Here is a 21,590-nt window from a genome sequence, read left to right on the forward strand (position 1 = left end):
AAAGAGATTACAAGGCCTAGAAGCACACAAGCCATGTATTATCCAAAATGACCTCGTGCAACAATATTTCAAAAACTTCACACTCTCCAAATGAGAGGGAGAAACCTTATATAGGCACTCAAAAGTTTTGAATTGCCGAGATCGAACAGTGATCAAGGGCCCAGATAGAAAGATCAAAACCCTAATTAGGGTTTGTTACAACTAACTACCCCTCGACCAATGAGAAAATTACATTTGGGGACACTTATCCTTTTTGCTAAATATGAACCAACAATAAAAATAGAAGGTTGTTGCATTGTGAAGTGTGCCTTCTAGAAGCTTTTGTGGATAAGTCATGTTCATTGAACTTGAACATGTTGACCTGGAACAATTTGATTGGTTGGAAGATGACGAGGCACCACCTCAGCATGCTGGATGTCTTCCTTGAATTCTCCAATTTGTGTGAAGAAATTGTCTAAGTATGGAAATTTGATTCTTCTTGTCACAATTTGATTCTGATTGGGATTTTGTCTTTAATTCTTTAGGAGATGAAATCCTTCAAGAAGTTGTCTTGATTGCTTCCATATGTCTGGTATTATGGATGAAATTTTTCAGTCTGAGGACTTTTCTTTCTTGATGCCTTGAGATTCTTTCAAGTGCCTCGAATTTGGGGAAGAACCCGTTTGTGAAGTATTTCTCATACTAAGCCAAAATTTGGCCATCTCTATCCTCGGACGAACCTTCCTTGCAAACTTGTCTTCAATTTTGAATTTGGCTTGAAACTCCATTTGTGTTTTCTGCGATGATCCCGCCTTCAACTGCCATTCATGATCTGCAAAACCAAAAGAAATTAAGTTAGAATCCTTATTTTGAGTGTGAATTTCGAAGGTTTGGTGGCGGAGTGCTCTGATTTTGACCCCTTTTACACCAATTCCTCAACTCTTTTAGCCTTTAACAAGCTGCGAACACTTAGAAATTTTAGAAATCCTTGAAAACTCAATCTGATTTGAAGGTTTGGGAGTGAAATGTGTCTTTGATTAATCTGAAAATGAATAACTTAGTCCCAAAATCTGTGAAATAAACGTTGAAATCAGATTCAAATTCTGGAGAATATGTGAAAATCAGACTAAGTGCCTGAAAATCTCTTCCAAAATTTGAAAAGTAGATGAAAATCACCGAAGATGCCTTGAATCTTCATCAAAAAGTAAGGAAACAAACTAGAATACCCCTGTCACCTTGAGAAATAGATGAAAACCCTTGTTTGTCTTCTCCTCAATGCCTTGGAAAATTTTCGAACTATTCTTGAGGCTCTAAAAATGCTTTAGAAAACCTGAAATAATCTTTCTTCAAGTGTCTGAATGAGAGAAACGAATGAATGATTCATTCATAAAGAGTTCGATCTTTGCAATTAGAAACCAAGTCAGTCCTTCCAAATTTGAACTCGATTTGTTTCTATTTTTCTTCCATTTATCGAACCTAGACATGTCTTATTTCTTTGTTGAGTTTAGTCTCTTTAGAAAGTTTCTTTTTTGATTTCAGTTGAACTCAGTCGCTTGGGAAAGTTCTGATTTTGTTTCTAGTTTGAGTTTAGTTCCTTGAGAAAGTTTCTATTTTCAGGTTGAGTTCATGAATCGAACTCTATCTTTCTTTCTTCTTCCAAATTTTGAAACTTTCTAAAACTTTCTTCTTCCCCTAGCTCGAATTTTTGAAACTTTCTTTCCTTCACCATGGTGGAGTAGGTAAAATATTTTCCTTGCTTGCTGATAAGATTTTCAAGGCAGGGCGGACTTGGAAGAACTTCTTCTCCATCTACATGGCGGACTTCATCCCCTTCATTCCCCATTAGCAAATGTTTTTTTCTTCTAGGGGCGGACTTCATGAAATGTCTTCCATCTTATCAAGCAATGTGGGCGGACTTAGAAGAACCTCTTCTCCATCTACATGGCATACTTGGCTAGAGTCTTTCACTTCTCTTCAAAGCCTTCTACTATTGCTGGGTGGACTTTATCAAACCTTTGCACCTCTTACTTTCAATGTATTTCACATGTGGGTGAACTTCATGGAACTTGTGCACCATAGGCAAGCGAACTTCATGGAAATTGTTTAACATGGGCAAGCGAACTTTATGAAATGTCTTCCACTTTGCAAACTAGTCCTAGGCGGACTTGATCAATCCTTTGCACCATATTCAGTCTTCTTCAAGGCGGACTTAGTCATGTCTTTGCCCTTACCACATGGTGGACTTCAAGAGACTTGTGCACCACATCCAATTAAGGGAGGAGTTCATAGGACTTGTGCACCATAGCATGGGCGAACCTCCTTGCTTCCATGACCAAGCTAAGTCCCTTCCAAAGCGGACTTCATGACATTTATGCACCAAGTGTGAGCAGACTTGATCAATCTTATACACCATGAGGGCGGACTTGAGGGGAGTTGTGCACCTTTGTTGGTAGGCAGACTTGATTAGACTTGTTCCCCTTCCAAGGCGGAGTTCATTTGTTCTCTTTCTCCATCATGGGGCGGAGTTCACTTGTCTCCCCTATAGGAGGGCAGTCTTCACCACACTTATGCACCTTATACATGGCAAAGGTCATCAAAGTTGTGCACCATGGGTAGGCAGACTTGGAAGAAGGTATGCACCATTGAGGGCGGACTTCATGAGATGTCTTTCACTTTCTTACATCATGAGGGCGGTCTTCAAGAGGCCCTTGACCATGTGAACATCCTTGGTGGGCGGACTTGGAGAGAGTTGATCCCTATGATAACCAGATTTGAAATCTCCATAACTTATGCATTTCAACTCGGATCTTCTTGAAATTTGAAATTCATACTCCATTTATCCACCGAATTCCTGTGGATCCCTAAAATCTAGGAACTTAGATTTTTAGGACAAAACTTTAATTTTGAGTGGAATTCTTGATCATTTTCAATGTAACTCAGAGCCAACAGTGCAAACCCTAGATCCCTTTCCAAAAATAGAAAAAGAAAGCATCCCTACAAAATAGGAAAAACTTTCTAAAAATAGCCATTTCAGGGATCGTGCTTAAAGTTCCTAAAACGAAACTTCCTAAAAAATAGGAAAAAAAAAAAATCAAAACTTTCCAAAAATAGAAAGTTGTCCAAATTGATCCAAATCAATTGCAATCTTCATTCTTCGGACTTTCTAGGCACATTGACAACGTCTGGACTTTGTTCTGACCATGGTTTGCACAGACTGACTTATGACTTCCAAAACTCGGACCTTTCAAAACTGACCAAATTGGGCGCCGATAAGGTTTCGAGACAAGCAAGGAGGGTCCCCATTTGCAATGGGGCGATGTGTGAAAAAGGTCACAACAGGATGCACACTAAGAACTTATTCATTCACCATTTCCAATTTGAGTTATTTCATTGGGGGAAAAACCAACAAGGTTCAACTCCAGTTCCCAAGGAGAGCTGAACACTTTGATTAATTGTTCCCCTTTTGATTAGGTTTGATTGGATATGATGATTATGAAATGAATATGCAAGATCCAGGTAAAGTGATAGAAAATTGACGATAAACAACAAGATATAGGACTGGAAGCCAACACAGATGTACAAATCTGGGATCAGGATACAGAGAAGAACCTGTGACAGCTATCTGGAGCTGAAAGTGCTGGACCAGTGTACTTGGCGCCCTGTACTTTAATTTAATTAAAAGTCAAGGGGAATTCAAAGAATAATGACTATTAAGGAAAAAAGATATGTAAGAGACACCAAACAAGGAAAAGAAACCATCATAGACAAACATGCATCTGATTTTACTCCTTGTGGGGCATGGATTATGGTTCAATCAACCTGAGGATGAAACCCCTCTGGGTAGAAATTAAAGGACAAAAAATCGTTAATTTCCATCACTGAGTTAGTGGATGGAAACCCCTGATTCAGCTAGACTCTAAGACATTTCAAAGGCAATTAAATAAAGAATGATCACTGCAGATTAGACGAATATTTAAAGCAGAGATTCGAGAATAGGTTCTATGTTTTCTGAGATACACTTTAAGCATTAAATTGGAATTATATAATAAAGTGTTCAGCTACAATTTCTAGTTTAATTTCTTACTTATAATTAATTGTGCAACTATTATTGAGAGTTAGATTTTATTATTTAAGGAAAAATAAGGACAATTTAAAAAGGGACATTACATTTCTATCTGATCATTGCCTAACCACATTAAGCATCCAACCAACAATAAGGAAACGAAGAAGCCCTTTCAAATTTGAAAGCATGTGGCCTTCATAACTAACTTTGACTAAAAAAGTTAAAGAATGGTAGATACATGCCCCAAAATTATAATGTCTTGACATGTACAGATGTACAAAAAAGTTATAATCTTTGAGAAACAAAATCGCTGGTTGAAACATATATAAGTTTGGTAACATTTTTGAAGCTAGCCAAAAAGAGTCAAACTAACTTGTGATAGATACAAAAGTAAGTTGGAGTAGGAAATCAATGAAGTATTCTAGTAAGAGGAGCAGACACTCATAAATGAGCTAGCAGTTCTTCAGAGTGTAAAGTAGTTATTCTAGTATCAGTGATGTAGTGGAAAATGGATCAGATATGGTGACTCAAAACACAGTCTGCTAACACAAATCCATATGATAAAGGTCGATAACTTTCATGGGTGCATAATTCGACTTGATCCACAAGTCATATAGCACAGGAATAGTCTTATTACTCCTTTTGTACTTATATCCACAAGTCATATAGCACTTGAATAGTCTTGTTTACTCCTTTTGCACTTTAATGCATCATATAGCTTATTTTATAGCTTTGTGGTGTTTGTGACTTTGCACAAATGCCTTCCCTGCATGTAATATAATTCCACTCCCTTGTGCACCCCCTTTGCAGCTTTGAGGCTCAAATATCTCATTTATCACCCACAACATTTTATGGGTCGTGCAGTCTGCACTAGTTCTTTGCAGCCAGTTGAGTGTGCAGAAACACTACCATTATTCAAAGAATCATTATGCAGCCAATGGCCAACAAGATGGCTTTACTCCCTGTATATAACCTTGACCATTTCACAAGTCCAACTTGTGCTAAGGTACAACATTCCTCTCGTGCATTCACTATGCAACACAGCATATGGAAATCTAATTAAAAAGAAGTAAGATTAAGACGAAACATAACAGTTAACATAATTTTATTCTGATTAACCACTAAACATTTTTTCAATTTTCATCTGGATCTGTAGTGTATTTTTGGTTATTACAAGAGTTTGGAGACTTTTGAATCTGCTATCATGGAAGTCTTGTTGATAGAATATCTATTTAACATAATAGTATAGTTTGTGAAGAAGCTCTTTGATTTAGATTTGCTTTGTGATGGTGAATAATTGTGCCTCATACACTTACATGTATGATCCACACTCTTATCTAAGTTCAAGCACTTGGGACTGTTGTCCTTGGAATCTTGATAGCTGAATCTGATATATTATTTAAGGTTTAATAAATGTTAATTAGAACCATTGCATTTCTTGCTTATGTCAATCAGTGCTCTAACTGTTATGAATTCTAGTAATGTTGGAGAAATGAAACTTTCATTGAAATATATCTTCTTTCTTAAGCTGTATAGATGGTATACTCACAATGACGTTAAATTCATATTATGGAATAAGTACATTGTCAAGTATTTGATGTTTTTCTTGCAACTTCCAATCATGCCAAATACATAATTTTACTGAATTATATTGATTCATAATGGTTTGATGCAGTGAGATGACACGCAAATGATTTATAATGCAGGTGTCTTTTGGCCCCATTAGCTGGCTGATGGTCTCAGAGATCTTTCCCCTGCGCACAAGAGGTCGTGGAATAAGTGTTGCAGTTCTTGTGAATTTTGCCTCAAATGCTCTTGTTACATTCTCCTTCTCTCCTTTAAGGGTGAGTTTTTTTAGTGTTGTTATATTCCACTGTTCCTTCCTCTTGGAACGATATGTGACTTCATAGTGTGACTTCCAATCTTTATTATCAACACATTGTGCAAAAGTGTAACACAAAATATAGGCTTGATTAGTGGTCTTCAAAATTTTGAAGTGCAACCTTATTATCAAGTCAAGGGGCAAGGAGAAAAAGGGATCGTCAGAAATTAGAAATCTTTTCTACTATATTAGTTTCTGAATCTACTAACCCATTAAAAATACCTGGGATTTACTTTTATAGTTTACTTAGTGAAGAAGATTAAAAGTATTAGAGCTTACAGTGATGGCTACATTGGTTCACCCATTAAAAATACCTGGGATTTACTTTTAGAGTTTACTTAGTGAAAAATAATAAAAATATTAGAGCTTACAGTGATGACTACATTGGTTCTAAATAGCCTACTGGAACCCACTGATAATGCCACCATGAAGGTAATTAGTGTTAATTTATATAACGTCAGTCGTACAATTTCATCATTCCGATACATTGATTACATGTTAACTATTAGTATGTATGTTAACAATCAATAATAAAATCTAAACCGAATTATGATGTTTGACCGGTCACATCCTTTCATGTTAACGGGCTATGATAAGCGATTCATAATCCCGTTCCTCACGATCAGCAATGATCTTAAATTGTTATTGGGCTATGTTATTAACGGGCTGTTTTAATATTGTTAACGGGCTGTTAACGGGTGATAAGTGGCACGCAGGGAAGAGATCTGTTTTCCCACATGGGAAGACATATCTCTTCACTACTTAACCCCTCTTCCACATATATAAACACACATACAATAAGGAGGTACAATACTGAAATTGATAAGTGTTGTGCTTCCTTTCATTTGCACTACTGCAGTTCAAATTTAATTACAGACTATATCTTCATCTCTTCTATCCTCTTGATCACAGAATTTAAATAAACTTAACATGGTATCAGAGCTAAGTTAAGGAAGATCAAATTAAATTCTGTAACGATCTTATAGACATTCACCTGACTCTTAGTAAATCACATTCCTATAATCCTAATGGCAACCGGAGTTAAGTTTGAAGATCAACTAGATGGAGCATCAAATTTTGTATCTTGGAAATTCAGGATCATGCTTGTTTTGAAAGAAAATAAAATTGACTCCCATGTCAAGAGTGAAATTCTTGAACCCTCTGATGATACGGAGAAAATTCAGTGGAGCAAGGACAACGAGAAGGCTCTTAAGATAATTGTGGATTCAATGAGAGACCACATTGTGCCAGTTATTTCTAAATATGAGACGGCTTTTCAGATGTTCAAAGCCCTAGTTGACATTTATAAAATTAACAACACTAGCAGGGCTCTCATCTTGAAGAATCAACTACACCATATAAAGATGAATAAAGGAGAGACAGTTACATCCTATTTCTTGAGGATCACTGAGCTTGGGGATCAACTATCCACTATTGGACGTCTAGTAGACAACAAAGAACTTGCTATGATGACCCTAAATGGACTTCCTATCTCGTGGGAATCGTTCATTCAAGGAATCAATGCTCCTTCTAAATTTCCTAAGTTTGATAGATTGAAAACCGATTGCATTCAAGAGGAATCTCGGCTTGTCACAAGAGGAACAAAACAAAACAATGGTAATGAGAGCATTCAAGTTCTAAACTCTAATTCCCACAAGAAACGAAAGAAGAAGAACTTTAAGAGAAAGAGGGACAACGACTCAAATGGATAAAGGTCTTCAAAAAAGAAGAGAGTCATTTCTGAAGTACAATGTTTCAGATGTGACCAATATGGGCACTATGCAATGAAGTGTCCAAACAGGATCAAGCAACATGCTTCAATGGTAGAAGTTAAGAAAGGGAGTGATTTTGAGAAACTAGTCTTCTACTCAGCCCTCTCTAGTCAAGTCACCTCCAGTTCCAACACATGGGTGATTGACAATAGAGCATCTCAACACATCACTGGATTTTGTGAGTACCTAGATACACTTGTGGAAAATTCAAATGAAGAAGTGACAATTGGTGATGACTCAAATTATCCAGTTATGGGAATAGGAACCTGCAATATCAGCCTAAAGTCAGGCATATCCCTACAGCTGACTGAAGTTCTATTTGTACTTGGTATAAAGAGAAACCTTGTCTCAATTTTTGCACTTGAAGATAAGGGTTACAGATTAACCTTTATGGAAGGAAAGGTACTTGCTTGGCCAAAGAACTCCACCATCAAGAAAGCCCACACCATTGGAGTAAGACAAGGGAGCCTCTACAGACTTTGCACCACTCCACCTCAAGCCTTGATTCATGAGACTCCAGATTTGAATGAACTTTGGCACAAAAGATTAGGGCACCTTCATTTTCATGCCCTACCTAAGATAGAGAAGATGGTGATTGGCTTACCCAAGCTAAGTCACAGTTTTGAAGGAGCATGCAAGGGGTGTGCCTTGGGAAAGAATACTAAAGGGTCTTTCAATTCTAGCAACAGTAAATCCAAAAATGTATTAAAATTAGTTCATTCTGATTTATGTGGACCCATGTTTGTACCCTCCTTAGGAGGATTTTTATATTATGTAATATTTGTAGATGATTATTCTAGGACCTGGATATATTTTCTGAGGTACAAAGAGTCTGAAGAAATCCTTTCTAAATTTAAGGAATTCAAAGCTTTGCCAGAAAACATGACAAGTAAGAAAATCATAACCTTAAGAACAGACAATGGGGGGGAATACACTTCTGATATGTTTAAAGATTATTGTATAAATGCTGGGATTAAGAGGGAGTTAATTGTACCTTATAACCCACAACAAAATGGGGTAGCTGAAAGGAAGAATAGGACTATAGTAGAAGCTGCTGGGGCTATGTTGTTTGACCAAAATATAGAAACCTCATTTTGGGCTGAAGCATCTAGGACAACTGTGTACATTCAAAATAGATGTCCTCATTCTCTTCTTGATAATAAAACCCCTGAGGAAGCCTTTACTGGTAACAAACCTGACATAAGACATAAGTCATCTCTGGATCTTTGGGTGTCCAGTCTATATTCATGTTCCCAAAGAAAAAAGATCAAAATTAGAACCTTCTGGAAAGAAAGGGGTATTTGTTGGGTACAGTGAAACTTCTAAAGCTTACAGAGTATACATACCTAGACAAAGGCAAATTGAACTAAGAAGAGATGTCATCTTTGAAGAAGACATAGCATTCAAGAGGTCCAAAAGCTCTAATGAATTAGAACACCAAGATCCTCCTACAAGCATGGATGAGGATCCCACCCCTGAGATTTACAGGGAAACCCCTGAAAACGCTAAGCATGAAGTTCAAGACCTACCTTTGGAAGAACATTATCCTGAAACTAGAAAGAGACCACTTTGGGCTAAAAAGATGCTTCAAGAAGCTGAAAATTATGTTGCTCCAAACGGGACCTTCAGAGAAAGTAAGAGACCTAACCTATTTTCTAGTTATGCTGCCTTGATGAGTGAGAGCATCAAGTTTGGAAAGATGCTATGTCAACAGAGTATTAGTCAATTCTGAAAAATTATGTCTGGGATATTGTGCCTAGGCCTAAAGGCAAACTTTGTGGTATCTTCTAAATGGATCTTCAAAATCAAACATGCAGCAGATGGCAGCATTGAGAAGCACAAAGCAAGGTTTGTTGCCAGAGGTTTCTCACAGAAAGAAGGTATTGACTATGAAGAGACATTTTCCCCTGTTGCTAGATACACTTCTATCTGAGCAGTTTTGGCTATTGCAGCATCTAAAGGATGGAAAGTCCATCAAATGGATGTTAAGACTGCTTTTCTGAATGGTAAGATTGAAGAAGTTTATTTGGAGCAAATTGACGGTTTTGTGATTTATAAGGTTGAATCACATGTCTGCAAATTAAAGAAAGCCCTATATGGATTGAAACAGGCCCCGAGAGCATGGTATGAAAGAATTGATCACTATCTCTTGGAATTAGGGTTTTCCAAGAATGAAGCAGATCCAAATCTCTACTACAAGGTAATCAATGGTGAATTATTAATTCTTATTCTTTATGTTGATGATCTACTAATCACAGGAGAGGATAATCGTATTTCTCGGTGAAAGAAACAATTAGCCTCTGAGTTTGATATGAAGGATTTAGGAATTCTTCACTACTTCCTTGGATTGGAAGTTTGGCAGCAGGCAAATGGTATAATCCTTAATCAAGGAAAATACACCATTGATATACTCAAGAGATTTGGAATGATGGATTGTAGATCTATGACCGCACCTATGGAGACAAATCTGCACAAGCTAAAGGAAGTAGCTGCAGAATCAGAGTTTGCAAATCCTACTCTCTACAGACAGATTATTGGATCTCTGATGTATTTGGTAAAGACAAGACCTGATATATGTTATGCTATTAATACACTAAGTTAGTTCATGTGTGAACCTAGGGAAATACATCTTGTTGCTGCAAAGCATATTCTGAGATATCTTCGAGGAACTATTGGTTTTGGTCTGAAATATAAACATGTAGACCTTGACCTACATGGATTCACTGATTTTGATTGGGTTGTAAGCATAGTTGACAGGAAAAGCACATCAGGATGTTGCTTCAGTTTAGGATCAGGAATGATCTCATGGATATGTAGAAAACAGTCTTCTGTTGCTCAAAGTTCTATAGAAGCTGAATACATTGCAGCCTCCATGGGAGCAAGAGAAGCAGTATGGCTTCAGAAATTGCTTGTAGGACTGTTTGGTCAGCCCTTAAATCCTACTGTCATCTATTGTGACAATCAGAGTTGCATCAAGCTTTCAATGAATCCAGTATTTGATGACAGGTCTAAACACATTGAGATTCCTTATCACTATGTTTGAGATATGGTGGAAAGGAGTGCGATCCGACTGAATTATATTAGTACAAGTGATCAGATTGCAGACATTCTTACTAAGCCTCTCTCCAGGATCAAGATTAAACACTTTAGACATAAACTTGGTATGGTTGAAAATGTTATTTAATTTTGAGATAGAGTCTCATTTATTCTGATATACTAATATATTTAGGATGTTTAATGTGTAAACTCTTTTATTTGTCATGTGTGTGACTCCATGACTTCATGTGCCCTCCTGTGAACATTATTGAAGGGTGACAACTTTTCAATAATGAACACGTGTTTCAAATTGATATTGTAAGGTGACGATTTTACAATTATCAATTTATCTATCTTGATGGATATCATGTGACTTGATATCCGTGGACATGTCATGATAGTATATATCTCCGAGACATTATGGTAGATATCAGTTGGTTGGTATCATTAAATAAACCATAATTATGATAGAGATCTTCATGGTGAATATGATGGACATAATATTCGTGGACATGCCATGAATCATTATCAGTATGGTAGGCATCATGTGACTTGATGCCAGTGCACATACCTTACTTGATAACTATGAGTTATGGTGAGTATCATGAGACTTGATATTCATTGTTGAACCATATCTCTAGATATCACTATGGTGTGATATCTCTTCTCTTCACAATCAATGGATGAATTGTGATGTTTTCTCTAACATGAAATGTGTCCTCCCTAGTTAAGAGGGAGTGTTAATTCATATAACGTTAGTCGTACAATTTCATAATTCCGATACATTGATTACACTTTAACTATTAGTATGTATGTTAACAATCAATAATAAAATCTAAACTGAATTATGATGTCTGACCGGTCACACCCTTTCATGTTAACGGGCTATGATAAGCGATTCATAATCGCGTTCCTCACGATCAGCGATGATCTTAAATTGTTATCGGGCTATGTTATTAATGGGCTGTGTTAATATTGTTAACGGGCTGTTAACGGGTGATAAGTGGCACGTAGGGAAGAGATGTGTCTTCCCACGTGGGAAGACATATCTCTTCACTACTTAACCCCTCTTCCACATATATATAACACACATACAATAAGGAGGAACACAATACTGGAATTGATAAGTGTTGTGCTTCCTTTCATTCGCACTACTGCAGTTCAAATTTAATTACAGACTATATCTTCATCTCTTCTATCCTCTTGATCACAGAATTTAAATAAACTTAACAATTAGAACCCACTGATAATCTTCACCTAAGTTGAATATCTCAAGACTACCTGAACATGACTTTAGAGTCTAGCATAACATTGGGCACAATAATCAAGCTTTGAATGTCCCAAGGGCTCATTATCAAAACCTGACTCAGACTGGACAAACTAAATCAACAATTACTTAGAATTTTTTTTCCAATTATGTTTCAATGGAAAGAGTCCAAGAAACCAACATATGGTGTTATTGGATGCTACATTTAAAGCTATGTGGAATTGGATGCTTTAAAAGATTACAGATGCTTGTAACAATGTAAATAATTCTATACTAAAATATAAAATATTGAACTTTGAAGGGACCGATAATTTTGAAGACTGATATTGCATTTTTGCTAGGTCACTCTGTTGAATACTCAGGTGTTTAATCAGGCCAATTACAAACATATTTAAAAGATCGTTGAGTCCCAAATTAAACTGTCACGACCTGTATGTGCTGCCAAAACAACCTGTTTAAAGTACATACATATTCTGACATGAAAACCTCGAAGTAAACAATGATATACTGTCCTTGGAATTTGAATGTCTCAAAGAAAAAGTAACTAAGGTTGCTCCTCCAAGGCACATCTTCTTTCAAGAAAAAAATAAATAGAAAAAATCAAGTCTGTAAACTAAGTGTCTATACATATACAGAAATTGAACAAAGTTCAGAATGTCTCTTACCAATTTTGGTAAGTCATACTTGCCTGGGTCTTGTGAAAAGATGGAAAGAAACAATAGGCATTGCATACTGCCAAATGCCTCTAAGCTCTTTTAATTTGAAATTCTTTTCTTTATTAAGCATGCATTAAAAGTTAAAACTGCTTGGAAGAAGAAAATCTCTCTTGAGCTTATAAAATAAATGAGCTTTGAAGATAGACTGACAATTGTAAAGCACAACTTGAAATCTGAAGACAGTAAAATACTAAAACACCATAGATCTGCAACCCCAATAAACCAGTGTACCCAGAGTAATGGAAATTGAGAAGGCCAGATAAGACAAATCTTCATATAAATCAATTCAACTCAACTTTCATGAGACATGCCAATGGTAAATCGGAAAATCCACTCTTCAAAGTAAAATTGAAAGCTGAATGACTGTGTTCTCAATTATCTCCATCTGACAAATCTGAGTAGTTTTCCAAAGGAAGTCCACAGAAAAAAGTGGCTTGGACTCATTACAATGCTAAGTCAGAGATTCCACAAGCTAGTAATTGCATATCTATCATATATGAAATCATATTAAGAATCTAACACAAGTTGGATAGGGAATCAATTGAATGGTGACCACCTCCTCACTGCTACACTTGACCACAATCTATTAAGGTTTTCAAGGGTCTGAAAATTATAAATATAGTCTGATATGATCTTTACACTTGGATCAAACACCAGAGTTTAAAACTGCTAAAACTAGTCTTTATCCTAGGTGAGTTTAGAAGTGATTCCACAATTTTGTTTTATAAATTTTAAACAGCTCTTTGCTGGCTGGTTACAAGACCTTGACACATTCAATACAATTGCACTTACTAGTTTTCATCAGAAAAATGAGTTGGAACAACCAACCTCACGATTAGAACAATTTTCAGTTGACAGGGTGTGGGAAAATGCTGTGTTCTTTAATAGTTAATTGCCAACAAAATTACATAGGAAATAATCGGGTAGCATATCCATTTGAGAAACTGGTAAATATATGTTTTAGAACACCTCACAACTTCACAAGACTGAAATAAAACAATATGGGCATTAAAATCTTCGTAAAGTCTTCAACTTGCAAAAATCATTAACTTCAGCAACTTCTAACTCTCCAATATGCCTAAGAAAGAAGTTTTCTTTAACTTACAACTACAAAACATGAGCAAGAGAAAAAATTAGGAGATATTTTAAGATGCAACTTTTTGAATTTGGAAGTCAACTTCAATTGCATAAACTCAACAATGTGGCGCCCAACCTTCAAAAGAGTCAAAAGACTGCAACACTTCAAACTAAGGCTTGTAAAAAATAGAACTATGGCATCATTTCATTAGGTGACATGCAAACTATTTTTTTGAACTTAGAACTCGGTTTGAAACATGGGTGAATACTTTGAGCATCAAAACATGCACTACAATGGTGAATCATGCAACTTCAAAATCTCCCCATACTCAACTCCAACTCCCCTCCAAGTTGACTCTTCGAATTCTTCCATCTAAGCACTTGCATTGAAAGCCGTTAACTTGTGATTGAAGATGAAACTTCTCACATATTTTGGACACCCTTTTCAGAGGGAAAAGGATTCAAATTCAAATTTGAATTAAATTTATAAGAATCAAATGTCAGTGACGCCTAGAAAGGCAAACAAACAAAAGAAATACAAACAATTTTTATTTATTGATGTTGATTGCCAATTTACCTAAGATGCTTTTTCCTCAAACAATTGAGGTATAAAATAAATATGAACTCTTGCTCACATGGTAGTTTGCAAAATACAGGCCTTCTTCCTTATCCTAATTTTTGACTTGACCACATCCCTTCTTCCTTTTCCAAATTCTGTTATTCCCACCATAACCCATCTTCATCTGTCAATCACTTCTCTTTTGCTTCCCCTCATTATAGAAATTGAATTCTTCTACTTCCATGTGGGCTACTCTCTATTCTCATATGTGTATTCCTTTAGTATAGTGCATATTCCCATGTTTTCATTGCATGCCATCTCTACGTCCACTCATGATCTGCTCATTAATTCCCTTGAAGATTCTGTTTAGCCATTCCTTTTCAGCTGAAAGGTCTTCCTCTTGTCCCATCCCAATCTGCATGACGTAATCAAACAATTTATTCATCAGTTTTGTGTCCCTCCTTATATCACCTCCCACTGTTGCTATCACTAGACTCAAACCTTCCACAAATATTTCTTGTACATGACTCTGCAACTCCTGATGGTATCTTGTGCACTCATTTAAGAGCAATTTGTGTTGCCCTTTTAAGAGCAATCTTGTTTTCATCCTTGAAGACATTTAAAACATCTTCTACTCACACACCCACACTCTTCAAAATAAAAACACACACACACATATTTAACCCACAAATTGGTTTCCTCTTCAGAAAATTGAATATGCTCCTTATCTAATTTTCACTGAAGAATGCACTCTTTAACACCCTCCAACCAGCACTCATTCAGTGAAAGATGTCCCTATATCTTCTCACCCTCACACAGAATGGACCTGTTTGATACCATCTGATGTAGTCAAGGATAGAGGACCCAATGAAGGGGTAGCTTTATCCTTGCAGCAGTATCACATTATGCCATGCATAATAGTCCAATGAGGCTTCAAAAACACTCAACAAACCCAATTTGAAGACTCTAAAAAGACCTAACTCTACACAGAAGTGCACTCACCTTGTCATTGAACATGACTGCTTAAACTTTCTTATTGCATTTATTTTCAAAATTAACTTAATTGCTATTGTTAGACTTTTAAAAGACCATTATCACTCATACAATAACAAAATTGAAAACTCACACTTAACTTGTTGATTTATAGGCTACTAGTGAACACAAAACATGCTGATGTTATTATCATGAAAGACCAACATTACACAATAATAACTGAGGAAATATGGACAGCTGACCCCTTGAAAAAATTATGTTTTTCTAATCTGAAACCTCACAAATAAACTTGAGACCCAATCTGAAAGATACAACAATAATAATAGTAGTAAAATTAGGTTCCTCTCTGCCAACACTAGCTCCAATCATTGGTTCTGAATGTCTTCTGGGGGCACCGAACCTGTAAAGGACATCTCTAACACCTTAAATAGGATCTCCTATGCTGATCATTGACTCTGGACAGTATTGGAGATCCTATTGAATAAGGCACTGAAAATGTCTTTTACAGGTTTGGTGACCGCAAGTGAAGTTAAGAGTCAATGATTGGAGCTACTGTTGGACATTAGTGGAGGTTGAAGGTTAAAGAAGTCACTGGAGATTTTATTTAGATGTTTGGAGTCCATAGGCGTAGTTTGGAGCCAATAATTGGAGCTAGTGTTGGCATATAGACACCTAGCTTTCTTGCTATTATTATTGTATGTTTGAGATTGTATCTTACTCTTTAGTCTATTTGTGAGGCTTCACATTCGAGAAATATCTATTTTGTAAGGGTTATGCTGTCAAAATTTCTCCAAGCCATTATTGAATAATGTTGTTCTTTCATGATAATAAAACAAGATGATTAAGAGTGAAGGGTTTTGGTTTAGTTTTTAACTTAATCAGGAATTTTTAATTTTGTAAGTGTTGTTTGTCTTTTAAAAGTCAGCAAACAATAAATTTAATGTAATTTCCAAAATCAGTGCAGAAACAGAGTTTATGTGGTCATGTTCAATGATTAGGTGAGTGCAGTTTCTACGTAGAGTTGGATCTCTTTAGAGAGCTTTCAAATTCAGTTTGTTGTAAGTTTTAGAGATCTTATTGAACTGCTAAAAGTGATTTTATGTGATATGGTTGCAAGGATAGGGGATCGTTCCCTATTTCGACTACATCAGAATCTACCTATAACTTGTAGAACTAGGAACATGGAATGATTAATACCATCCATCTGGGCATAAAGCAACAGATGGATTAAAACACTGTGCCAATCAGATTTTTTAAAGCTAAGGTAAAGAGAAGAAAGCATTACAAATTTTGCACTTATGCAAACCACTCTCATAAATATAAATTGCCCTTTCTCATCTCTGAAGTTCTGAACTACTTTTAGCATCAACATCTTAGTATTACTACTGAGCTTTTTTTGTCAAGAGCTAAGCATTCAATCAAAGGCCATAAATATGCAAATGTCTTTACAATATCTAGTTAGGAAGTTGACCATGGTTTTTCTTATCAAGCTTCTCAACTGGAATGTCGTGGGTTCTGCATCCCTGATTTTGCCATGAGATTATTTAAAATAATTTAGTAGAAAATGGAAGGTTCTCCACGTGGCTACTATCACAAAGTTTTCTTGGTTCCTTCAAAAGATAATGCTCTCTGCATTTGATGATCAGCTCAAATTATGTTTAGAATCTTTAGATGGACTAACAGCTGATGTAGCCAGTCCCATAAAAGTTGTAAGTATGATGTTTGAATGTCACAAGTAGCATGTTTGAAACTTTGAATGCCTTAGCAGGTTCAAGAGGGGGAAGAAAACCCGCAATTTGGAATATAAAAAAATCTTGAAAAAAATTCAGAGGGGAAAATATAGAAGTACATAACTGTAATGTCCCCACTTTGAAATAGAGTTTAATGGTAAATAATAATAATAAAATTAAAATTCAAAAGAATAAAAATAATATTAAAATTCAAATATAAAAGAATATAGTTAAATATAACTAAAATTTAGTTAAGTTTAATGAATGGTCAAAAGGCATAAGATGAAAAGTTGCGACTCCCTCAAACATGAGATATAAAAGGGAGAAGAGAACTTTATTTGAAAGGGGGATAATTTGGGGAATCAGAAGTGTATATCTGATTTAAATAATAAGTGCAGATCTGATTGTAAAAGGTTGTGTCCCTTTCAAAGGGCAGAAGTAATGAAGAGCTGCACTCTTTCAAAGGGTGCTAATGGTGAAAGGGTGTGTCTCTTGCCAAAGTGCATCCATAATGAAGAGGTGTGACCTCTCCCTCACATTGAGAGATATGAAGGAAAGGAATCAAAAGCTTCCAGTGATCACCATCGATCAGAAAAGATAGAAGAGCAGTTGATAAGAACTGGCTCTCAACCATGAATCAGATCAGATCATAACTGTTATTAAGTTACAGGCAGTAACATGCCTTGTTCTTGGTGGTATGCGTGGGGATGTGCTTAATATATGAAGTCTGATAATGTTCTTACGCAGAATTTAATAGTAATATTAATATAGACTGCAATATGTATGACATCATACTTGATTTCATATACATTCATAGTACAACAAGATATTGACATATTTACAGTCCCAAGCTCTTAACCAAGTTCTAATTCCTTTTTCCTGGGGAGTGGTGTGACTCTGTTAGGGAGAGGTGGAGTAAAACCATCTCATGATAGATGAACTCCAAGGGTGAAAGAACTCATGATCCTGAAATCTGGGCTGCGGGCCCCAAGGGTGAATGGACTGAGGTTCCTGTAATCTGGGCTGCATTAGGGAGATGGTATCATCGCACCCTGGACAATAAAGTCTCCCATTCGGTACTATGAGCAACCCTAGTCATTAATTTGTAATTACTGTAACATGGTAGGTCGTAATGTATGTTTCCCTTTGGGAATTGACAGCTTCTAAATAGGCGATATTACAATAACACTAGGAACTATCACAAAATCAAATTTTATGCAATATAACAGAGAATACTGAAAAAGTGAAAATTCATGTTCTTCAATCACTGTAGAGTGTAGGGTGAAATTTTATGTTTAGAACTGTTGCTTTTATGATGTAGGTAGCTTGTGCAGCCTTTGCCATACGTTTTGTCTTTTTTACTAAGGCAATATCTTTTGGGTTAGGGCAATATGTATGCTACCCTTATTTTCCTCTTTTATTGTTTATACTTTTTTTTGTTGTTTTACATTGTCATTGGTGGATTAATCAAATAAGTAAGAAAATCTGGTGTGAGAACCCAAAAAGTCAGTAACAACTGTCAACTGAACCTGGTCTGCCAGATTCAGATGATCCCAGTGGCCATGCCATAACTAATGGCATATGAGCCATACATAGAGCTGCTTTAGACTCGCCGATAAAATGCTTCAGTTGTGGTTTGAACTTTGCATGAACTTGTGTCAGCCATCCTTCCTTCACTCATCTATCAAACCCTTTAAAACTATATTAGATTACCGATCAAATACAGGTATCCACTGTTTAGAGGGTTGGTCTCCATTTTCACGAATATCATATTTGATACTAGTGACATTTTTTGATGTGTGATGAAAGAGGTCAAATTCCAAGGAACACATATGCACGGGCTTCATTCTTGCCAAGGTTTGAACCTGGGCCATGTGAGTGGAGAAGGGCTTATCTCAATCACTAGAGTCAGACCACAACCTAATGAACATGTCATTTCAATTTGCTATTGGGGCATATGGTATGCTTGCGGTGCAACTGAGACCTATATAATTTGATCATCAGTGCATGGAGATGAGTGATAAGGTCAATGAGTTAGTAGGCATTGAGATGTAATTCTAATAGACCCTGGGCTCTGCCATCCATACATCAGAAGTGCATATTCAAACTTGAGGACAAATCTATCACTAGCGGTCATTATTTTATGATTATCAATAACAAGAGGACATAACAAATGAAACTGAAAATGCTTAGATCTTTTGAACACAGTCTTCATACTTATTAATGGCATTGCCAATGATGTAATCAGGAGGTCCTTGCACTGAACTGTGGGGCTCTCTTAAAATACTATAGGTTCTCCTTTAAATTGGTTTAATTTTTATTTTCATGTTGTTCTTAATCTTAAGTTCAAGGCATACTAATTATTATCAACTGTGAATGTCATGGTTTTACAATTTTAGGAACTTCTTGGACCATCACTTCTGTTTGCTTCATTCGGAATTATTTCACTGCTGTCACTATGGTTTGTCACTTTCTATGTTCCTGAGACAAAGGGACTGAGCTTGGAAGAAATAGAATCACAGATTTTAAAATAAAAATGTTGATCGACCAGGGCTCATGGGATTATGAAGATGCAGAATAGTAATCTTTCTGTAAAGGGTGCAATTTAAGGTGGACTTTTTACTGACGCAAGTTAAAGCTATGACTTTTTGATCCAAAATTTTATTTTTCGAGAGCATTTTGTATAAACATAATCTACAATTTGGAGATGTCTTTAACATCTGTCTTGTAATCTCATGTTTGTAACCTTAACATAATTATGAAATGTGCTACTCTTGTCCTTAAAGCTAATGAAATTGCCTTCCATTTTTCTTCATATCTGACAAATAAGCTTCTACACCCATTGGATGCTTTGTTTCAAAAATCTAGACTGGGCTCAGTGTTTGATGTAGCTGTAGAAGTAGTGAAAATTGATAATTGCACTGGATGATCATTCTTCTTCGGACATGATTTCTGTTCAAGTAACACAAAGTAGTTGCCAACATTTGCATGTCTGAACGATAACAATGGACCACATACCATGACAAGCCTATGGTTATTTTGTAGGTAAGAGTTGCTTTAGTCTACACTTTCAAAGCTACTTCTTGGTGGCTGTACTTTAAGATTGACCACCTATTTTAGTCATTGATGGCAATAAAAATCATCTGTCTGTCTCTTCCCATTTGTAGTGATTGTATTTGTTATTCCAATAGAGAAAGAAATTATAGTTAGTCTAATTCCCACCTCAATTCTCCTGTTGTTCTTTAAGATTGATCAGCTATTTTAGTCATTGATGGCAATTAAAATCATCTGTCTGTCTCTTCCAATTTGTAGTGACTGTATTTGTTATTCCAACAGATAAAGAAATTGTAGTTAGTCTAATACCCACTTCGATTTTTTGGGTCAGTAGCTACACTTCAAAAGAAAACATTGAATAGGGAACAATTTTTAAAACTTTTTTCCTTCTTTGAGGGTGGATTGTTTATATTGTTTCGCTTTCATTAAATGCTTCTGGATCAGAATGTGTGGCATGTTTGAATTCCAATTGAATACATAAAGGAAAGAAGTTTTCAAGCCAATTCATTAAATATAAAGAGTAGATTTTGAGATCATAGGAGCATTTTGATTATCAATTTGTTATGAACCAATGATAGTGTGTCATATCTTTAAAAAGCACAAAATCTATAATTTGAAAAATTGTGTTGTAACTTACAATTTCACAAATGATAGTGTGCCAAATCTTTAAAAAGCACAAAATTTATAATTTTAAAAATTGTGTTGTAACTTACAACTTCTTTCCTCTCCTCTCCTTAAAGTAGTTGGCCTCAAACTTGAAGTTGAGTTTGAATCAACCTTCTCAAGTAAATCATGAAGTAATGCTATTTCCTAATTATTTTACTTCTATTTATGTCACTGATGAACATGACATCCACATTCTCAACATCACAATCCGATTGATATCCAAGTTAATGGTATTATGAAGCTCCTCCCCTACACCTTTTTTGTGTGAAGTGAATATTTTATTGAGCAAACACAAGGTCATTAAGATGCTTGTGGGTCAATTTGTTCCTCCTCTCAAATAGGTGCTTATTGTTATCACACTTATGTTATAGGGTTAGACAAAAACTTAGCTGACTAGCCACTCAAGCTTTGGTGTATGTTATGTGTGCGTGTATGTGGATGCGTGTTCGTGCACATGTGTGTAAAATTGTAGAGCTAATATTGCATTTATCAAAGTACTGTGCAATTAAAGGACTTGAATATATTTTTACTTCGTTTTTGGAATGCCTTCACTTGAATGCATAGAGATGAAACAAATGTTCCCTTGGCAACCTTGGAGACTTGCAACTTGCCTAGATTTTGGCCTAAAGTGTCATTCTATCTATGCATTTAGGTAAGGCTTGCTATAAGCTTCTAGTCAACTTTAGAGGAATTGGATTTTTTTCTAAAAGAAGTGCTCCATGGCAAGCATTAGTTGGAGAAGTTGATTGGTGCATCTATGGTTAGTGATTTGTCAAATGGCTTAATATTTTGTCTT

At 36.0% G+C, this 21,590-nt stretch overlaps 1 protein-coding gene across 2 annotated transcripts in view; it reads left to right on the forward strand.

Moving 5' to 3' along the window:
- Positions 1–19,889, forward strand: part of LOC131071746 (D-xylose-proton symporter-like 2) — a 159,041-nt gene extending 139,152 nt beyond the window's left edge. For both annotated transcript variants that reach the window (XM_059209485.1, XM_058007691.2), the window contains 2 exons: positions 5,749–5,886; positions 19,474–19,889. In XM_059209485.1, the coding sequence (XP_059065468.1) occupies positions 5,749–5,886; positions 19,474–19,608 (273 nt within the window). In that variant the 3' untranslated portion in view covers positions 19,609–19,889. The remainder of the gene's footprint in view (positions 1–5,748; positions 5,887–19,473) is intronic.
- Positions 19,890–21,590: the final 1,701 nt, after the last annotated feature.

Source organism: Cryptomeria japonica, chromosome 8, assembly GCF_030272615.1.
Source record: "Cryptomeria japonica chromosome 8, Sugi_1.0, whole genome shotgun sequence".
Classification (NCBI taxonomy): Eukaryota; Viridiplantae; Streptophyta; class Pinopsida; order Cupressales; family Cupressaceae; genus Cryptomeria; species Cryptomeria japonica.